Raw genomic sequence first — 8,388 nt, 5'->3', positions numbered from 1 at the left:
TCTCTATGTGATGCTGCATTCTGGAATCCATTGATGTGAATTAAGCTTTAGCTGTTTTTTCATAACTATACTTGACTTATCTACCATGAAAATGTTGTTATTTTTGTTTTGATCCTAGTTGCTTTGGTAATTTTTAAAATTATCTTTCTTTTAGAAATTCTTTAGTTATAGTCCACATTAAAAGATAATTAATCAATAGTGTCACTTTTCTATTAACAGCGGCTATCAAATGGCTCCATAGACTCAAATGATGAAGCCAGTCAAGTTGTTGAACTTCAGGAACTACTGGAAAAGCAAAACTATGAAATGGCACAAATGAAGGAGCGTTTGGCTGCACTGTCTTCCCGGGTGGGAGAGGTAGAGCAGGAAGCAGAGACCACAAGAAAGGAGCTCATTAAAACAGAGGAAATGAACAGTAAATATCAGAGAGACATCAGAGAGGTAAGAAATTCACCACACTGAAATGTGTATGTATGAGGTTCAATAAGATGAAGTCCTGGGTCACAACAGCCCCATGGAGTGCTACAGCTTGCGGGAAGAGTGGCTGGAAAGCGGGCCAGGGCAAAAGGATCTGAGACTGCTGGTCAGCAGCTGGCTGAACATGAGCTGACAGTGTGCCAGGTGGCCAAGAAGGCCAGTGGCATCCTGACTTGTGTCACAAATAGTGTCATCAGCAGGACCAGGGAAGTAATCATCCCTCTGTACTCAGCACTGGTGAGCCACACCTCAAGTACTATGTCCAGTTCTGGTCCTCTCACTTCAAGAAAGACACTAAGGTGCTGGAGAAAGGTAATGAAGCTGGTGAAGGGTCTGAAGCACAAGTCCGATGAGGAGTAGCTGTGGGAGCTGGGGTTGTTTAGTCTGGAGAAGGAGAGGCTCAAGGGAGACTTTATTGCTCTCTTCGACTACTTGAAAGGAGGCTGTAGGCCAGTGCGTGGTCTGCTCTCCCAAGTAGTAAGTGATGAGAGGAAATGGTCTCAAGTTGTACCAGGGTAGCATTGGATTGAACATTAGGAAAAATTTCTTGGTGGAAACAGTTGTGAAGCATTGGAACAGGTTGCCTGGGAAAGTGTTGGAGTCACAGTCACTGTGAGTGTTCAGGAAGTATATGGATATGGACATGGTAGTGGTGCTAGGTTGATGGTGGGTCTTGATGATCTTAGAGGCCTTTTCCATCCTTAATGATTCTATGATGCTATGATGTGTTTCTCCATTTCCACCTCTGCTACGTTAAGTCACTAGGGGATTTTAATATCTCCACTCTGTTAAACCTTTTGCAAATATTACTGTCTCTCAGATACTTGATTGCCCTCTTAAATACTGCATTACACCAGCTACAGGCTTCGGGATTTTTTCTACCTAAGCAGAGTGTCCACTAATACATTTGCATGTAGAATAATTGCCAAATATCAATGCAAAATCTGCTGTGAAATGTATTTGTAAATGTGGAAGTGCTTGTCATTATTCTGTACCGACACAAAAGTTAGTCATCCCAATGCAGAAAATTAAATACCTCCAACAAGGGTAATTTAGTATAGTGTAATTTGGATACATTATTGGAGGTTTTTTCCTGTGTATTTTGACAAAATACATGTGTAACTGATATTTTGGGGGTGGGTTTTTTTCAGCAGTATTCAAAAAGATCACCTGGGTATGGTCTATTTTAGGATTAGCTATTTGGATTAATTTATATGATCATTGTGTCTTGAAAAATTGCTCACTTGCTTCAACACTGCTTTCATAATGTAATAGAATCAGTAAGACAGGCTTATCAATAAATATTTTCATTGTGAAAGATTGTGGCAACATGCACATTATCTCAAAAGGCAGACACAACTTTAAAACTAATAAAATTTTCTACTTTCATTAAAATTAATTGAAGAGAAATATACAATGACAAACTAATGAATAATCTAAGTTATAGCTATTAACTTCAGTCAGGACAGCTTATAAAACATGAATAAAACCAGCTCAAGATGTTAAAGAAGTCCTGTCCATAATATATATAGATAACATACCCATATGTTATGTTTCTGTTATGTATCCAACCTTGTGGTCACCTGTTTTCCTGAAATTTAAGGGCATGTCATAGACTGTCTGCTACATGTACTTCAGAAGAAAATGTTAGCAGGACCCAGGAATAAGAGTAGGGATGTGCATATACGTTTTTTCCCCAAGTGACTGTACACTGTTTCTGCTATGTAATGATACTGATTTTTCTATTTTTCTGATCAAGCCTGCTGTTGTTTAAGAAGCAAGCCAGTAAATGTGAGCTGTGTTTGCTATGATCTTTTGCACTGAAAAATATAGAAACTAGAAAAACATGCAAAGGTGAGGTTTGTTTCTGTTTGCTCTACTCAACAGCTATCATTTTAAATATCACAGCTGCAAGAAATCCCAAAGAAAATAAATTCTGCTTAAAACTGAAAATTTACTGCTGAGCATACCTTACATCCCTGTCTACTGTTAGGATGGATATTAAGCTGGTATAAAGTTACATAGTGCTTTAATTGCATGTTTTTTGATGTAATTTTTTTGGGCCACATTAGGCAATGGCACAAAAGGAAGATATGGAAGAAAGAATAACTACATTGGAGAAGCGCTACCTCAGTGCTCAGAGAGAATCCACATCCATACATGACATGAATGATAAGCTAGAAAATGAACTGGCAAACAAGGAAGCCATTCTACGTCAGGTGTGGTATCTACATAAGTCCTTTACTTTCTTGCTATACAATGAAAATTAATGCATAAAAGGGGACAGATTTACAGATGTTTCCATTAGGTTAATCTGATCTTTTTTAATCAACAAGTCGGTTAATCTAAAACACCTGAAATTTTTCAGGATCTCTAAGTTTCATATCAGCTATTACAGCCATGAATAGCAATTTCAGTGTATACATTGAAAGATGAAAAAACCCTGTGTTTTCTGATAGTGTCTTGCATAAATGCACATAATTGTATCCACGAAGTAAAAAATATCTTTGCTTCTTATGTAACAATTTTGGGAAGGTAATTTTCTTTTTAAATAGTCTAAACTAAAAAGTTTCCCTTCTGCAGGAAAGATCAAAATTTGCATGCAAGATATTCTAATTATTTCACATATCAGTAGAGTGCAAATAAAATTTCACAAGGCTAAACCATCTGTGAATGTTTTTGAAAAGTGTATAACATGACTGTGCAGCTTTCTCTCATGGCACTTTGTTCCCATGGTGATTCCAAAGCTGGAATGTAAACTGAACATAAAATGCTGGTTTGTAATTTCAAGAATACAATGTAAAATTAATATAATTCATACTGTATACTTCAAACTCAACCTTAGTATCAGGCATCTTTATTTTTTTTCACCTGCCATGTCTTTATACAATTTAAAATGCCATATGGGAAATTAGCCTGTGTGATGTGCTAATCTCTGCTTCTGTGATTGTATGTGTTCAGCCATCTCCAGGAGAGCAGGGCCCCATCATGTTTAATGGTTGCTTGGGAAGACAAATACCATCACTCCAAAATTCACACCCTTCCTCCTTCATCCCACCTTATATACTGAGCATGATGTCATATGGTATGGAATATCCCCTTGGTCAGTTTGGGTCACCTGTCCCAGCTGTGTCTCCTCCCAATCTCCCATGCACCCTCAACTTTCTTGCCAGCGTGGCAGTACGGAAAGCAGCAAAGGCCTTGGTTCTATGTAAGCTCTGCTCAACAATAACAAAAACATATCTATGTTATCAACCCTGTGTTCAGCACAAGTCCAAAATACAGCCTCACACTAGCCACTGTGAAGAAAATTAACTTTACCTCAGCCAAAAGCAGCACATAGGCTTAGAATATACATGGACATATTTAAAGTTGATTTGCAGCATTGTGATGTGAAAAGACTACCTTTTCATACTTTTTGAAGGATTAGAAGTGAATCTAAAATCACACATTTTTTCATTGTGCCTTGTATTACCTGGATTGAACAAGAAAGCAACAAACATGTATGAATCCATTAAAAAATTCTTAATCATGTGTTGCATCTCAGTAGGCCAGAGAATCCTCCTATTTCTCTTTAGCAGTTATCACAGATTAATCAATTTCATCTCTATAAAATGAGACTTAATTGTAACGAATGAAATGTCAGTTTCAATTTTTCCTAATATATGATTGTCATTTATTCAGAAAATTGTTGGGCAACTTGTTCAGGGAATTCTGTCCCTTTGGAATTGTACTTCTTTCCCTTTCTTAGCCCATACATAAACTTCTCTGTGAGATGGAGTCAATATTTCCATTTAGAAAATTCTCATTTTACTGGCTCCAATACTATTATTTTGCTCTGATAAACACCACATCATTAAGAGGAGCTTTTTGTTCATCTTAATTAGTGCCATTTTGTAACTCCTTTTCTTCACCTTTGTGTGATCCTTGAGCCTCAAATCACTCATAAGATTGGCAGCCTGCATTGTTTCATGCTTGAGTTAATACCTCTCCAATAAGCTCTTGGGTATCTTGCCTATTAGTGCGTTTTGCTGGCATTTCACTGATGCCCTAGAAACAGAAGGAAAAATCTTAGTTCTGATTTTGATATGTGTTTATCTATCCTTGGCCTTCAGTTGGAAGACAAAAACAGACAGCTGCAAGAGCGTCTAGAGCTGGCTGAGCAGAAGCTGCAGCAGACGATGAGGAAGGCTGAAACCTTACCCGAAGTGGAGGCTGAACTGGCTCAGAGAATTGCAGCTCTGACTAAGGTACTGAGAAATAGGCTCTCTTCAGAAACCCAGTTGTGTAACGCTGATTTGCGTTCTGATTCCTCACCTCAAGGTCAAAGCAAAAATAGCATCAAGCTGATTTGAAAGAACATTCACTGATAAGTATGTGCTACAAGTTTAACCAGGAATGGTCTCCATGCGGTGTTTGCAATTTTTAGCATTTTGGTTACAGGAGAAGTAGTTATCTGTAAGTTAGCCTAGTCTATATTTACAAAGCAGTCATATATTTCCAATATGTGTGAGCATTACCTACCCTAGAAGGATTCATTTTATTGTGTAAGAGTTTGTAATTTAAAGGGAGAGGGATGAGGGAAGTCCCATTCCTACATGTACGTAGTTCTTCTGAACACTTTCATACACTGTGTATATGAAGCAACACCTATTTTCATTCCAATAAGTGCTATAAAATCAAATCATAGTGTCAGCTGAGATCATTTGTACAACACAAATGAAGACAACTTGCAGTACGTGCTTACAAGGTTTGTTTAGAATGATTCTTCATATCATATCTGCAAAGACAAATGTAAAACCCGGAGAGGATTTCAAGCTGTTTTTCTGATAAATTTATTATATGGCTGCTATCTTGCAGAGAAATAAGAAAAAGATAAATTTTCAGCTGTGTGGCTTTCATATTTGGTTTCTAATACTTGCATGTGTTCTTGTAGTTAATAGTATAACTCAAGTCCTACCAGCTTTGTAAAGACATATAATGAGGTTTATTCTTCATCTCTTAAAATCAAATAAATAAAAATTCATTTAAAAGATTATATTGCATAAAATTCTGATTTATCTAAGCTTTCCTTTCTCTATTGCCAAGGAATGCTTATAACTGTTTATGTCTGGAGCTATTTTTAAATTTGATGGATTTTTTTTCAGTTCTCATGTTTTTCCATTTATAGTGAAGCCTTAACTGCTGAGCAGCTCATTCATAAAGTCTGGTTTCTAAGTAATTTAGTTAATAAGTAGAACCAAAGGAACAAAGAAAGAAAGGAAGGCTTTTGGGGAGATTTGGGTGGGGGCTTTTTTGTTAAGGCAAGATCATTATTCAATTTTCAAGATTTTGTGCTGTCCACTTTAGGTTTATATGAATGGGTGGGAATCTGAAAGAAAGACTGAAAATTGGGGACGGGGGGGGGAAGAAGAATCAGCAAAAGGAGCTACATAAAATACAAAATAAATATTATTGCATTTTAATAAAAACTCAGGTGCACTTAAGGGCAATCCCTTGGCATTTTAACAATTTTTTTCAGTTGTTTCTGATTGAACAAATAATCACATATTCTAATGCCCTCAGTAGCTTAAAGTACTGTTTTCTGTTTTAAGAGGATTTTTCCTGAATAAGTTCTCCAGCAATTAGCCACCAGTAAGTATTTTGCAGCCTCAAGCATGTCTTTTCTTGTAACTGCATTTCTCCTTGAGCATATATTATTGACAAATATTGTAAAAAGAAATCCCATTTCAATCATTCAGAATACTTAGGGACTTCCATGAGCTACTGTTATTATTGTAACCATAAAGCTGCAGTATACATCTCCGTTTGTCTTACATTATGTCATGGGATGTGGTTAGAGAGCTTGTGAACAGAGCTGATGTTCCACCCCGTTTCAGTTTTATATACTCGATCAAAATTTTTGCCAAGTGGGAAACTCGAAGAAGTATATTAGATTGTAACGATGGTTCTGTTCATTTCTTTGCAATTACACAAAAAACCTGAAGACATATATTTTATTTAAAACTGTGCTGCCTCTAAATAACGTGAAGAAGAATGCCAGAATTTGGCCAGTAGGCTAAATAAGCCTGTGTTTAATAAGCTCTACAGTTTACAAAAACATTGGATACAAGATACATAAAAGTGCTGATTTGACAGCTCTGAAGTTTAAAGTCCAGTATTTTTCATGGATCACATAAATGTAGCTTGGAACCAAGGACAGCACTGTAGTCACTGCAGCTTACTTAAGCAGTTTAAATTAGCTAGCTGGTATGCTCTTACCACACTAGCTATTCAATGAAAGCTGCAAGACTTACCTAAGGGGGTGAATAATGCTTAATTAATTTTGCCTTGGTTGAACTTTATGCCAGCATAAACATTGGCAGTAGGACTCAAATTAGCTGGCTTCAGAATACCTAAAATCTGTCTATTTGTGCAATGTGATCACTGCAGTGTCTATATATACTAAACAAAAGATGAGCCCCCAAATCATCTAGTCTTTCTGCGCTGCAAAAAAAGTCAAAACTGATTCTCCTTCCTTTTGTACTACCTCAATGAAAGCAGCTTCTCTGAGATTAATGGGGTTACAATCATAGGAAAGAGGTGAGTTAAGCCTAACATACTTTACATGTATTTTAAAGGAAAGTAAAATATGGGTTAACGGGGAGCCATGACTGCTTCACCGTGGGTAAAATATAAGACCAATTATTTACATGTGGAGTTAAAACAGAACAAATATGTTCTGGATTTGGCTGTGGTTAATTTTTTAACCCTCACACTTAAAAGATGCATGTTACAGTTCTTCATTCAGTTTTTTATATTCTTGTTCATAATAAGTCTGGTTTGGGATTATGCAAAAGAAGGATATAGATTGAGATCCTTCTATGCTGTTGGTTTCTAAAATGAATTGTTTTTCTTTTTTTTTATGTGTACGAGCTAGTGAATGTCTTTCTGCTACTTTTACATGCCCAAACTAGTTCACAAGGAGTGAACTTCCAAAAATTTGGACTATACAGTGAACTCTGATAAGTACCCATAAATTTACCTGAATCATTTGAACTTTTCTTTGGCTTTGTTTTCACTGTGTTCTGCCCGTTGGGTGAGCAACTGGAGGGTTAGTCAGTCTGTGGCAGACTAACCTGGAACAGCATGATCCCATATACTCTGCTGTCCTGCCTGGCCATCACACTGGTATCTGTCTGGTCATGACAAGTAGCACAGCTCTCAGCATGTATCCCAAAATTTAGATTGCCATGACTCATTGAGCCACCTTCTACTCACTCTCACAGTATTGATCTGTTTGCCCGCCCTGAAGAAGAGGCAGTTCATAGTAGAACAACCTCCCTCCAGTATTAACTAAGTATTTCTTTATCCTGCAAACTGTTTATTTTCCTCAGAAGGAACAGACATCGGAGCATCCAGAATCTTCAGATGGTTAGTCTGTCAAACACAGTTTCTCCTTGCATGTATCCAAGGAGGAGCCTAGCAGAGACAACCAGCATCCACCTACCTCCATTCACTCACTTCCACTGGTAGTCACTCACCCCATGGGTGCTTGTGCAGCAGAGGTACCATGTCACTTCTCTGATCACAAGACAGCAGTCAGCATTTTCCTCCATCATTCCTGTATGCAGGTCACGAGAAATACCAACCATGCTTTTCAGCTATGTTAGAGAAGTCCTGACATGGAGAAGAGGAAACCATAATCATAATAAACCACATTTAGCATAGTAGCACCTTTAGTTAATTTTCAAGGCAGTAAAAGTTACTTAAGAGTTGGAGGCAAGTTGGACATAATGCTTGTTTTGTGACAATGTGGAGTTGTGGTTTGCTTTAACCCGGAAAGAAAGTTGCAAAATAAATAAGGAGAAGGTCTGCCATGGAAAAGCAGGCAAAAAGAGGAAAGAAGTTCCCCTGCAAGGGAGTGGCTGT

The 8,388-nt window shown here is 37.4% G+C and overlaps 1 protein-coding gene across 1 annotated transcript in view; it reads left to right on the top strand.

Moving 5' to 3' along the window:
- Nucleotides 1-219: 219 nt before the first annotated feature.
- LOC103798684 (liprin-alpha-2) overlaps nucleotides 220-8,388 on the top strand; it is a gene marked incomplete at both ends in the record, with an annotated part of 28,296 nt that continues 20,127 nt past the window's right edge. Inside the window, 3 exons of the mRNA XM_009070961.1 lie at nucleotides 220-441; nucleotides 2,550-2,696; nucleotides 4,593-4,727. Of these exons, the coding sequence (XP_009069209.1) occupies nucleotides 220-441; nucleotides 2,550-2,696; nucleotides 4,593-4,727 (504 nt within the window). The remainder of the gene's footprint in view (nucleotides 442-2,549; nucleotides 2,697-4,592; nucleotides 4,728-8,388) is intronic.

Source organism: Acanthisitta chloris, unplaced genomic scaffold, assembly GCF_000695815.1.
Source record: "Acanthisitta chloris isolate BGI_N310 unplaced genomic scaffold, ASM69581v1 scaffold14863, whole genome shotgun sequence".
NCBI classification, from domain to species: Eukaryota; Metazoa; Chordata; class Aves; order Passeriformes; family Acanthisittidae; genus Acanthisitta; species Acanthisitta chloris.
This window is presented reverse-complemented; position numbering and strand designations above follow the sequence as displayed.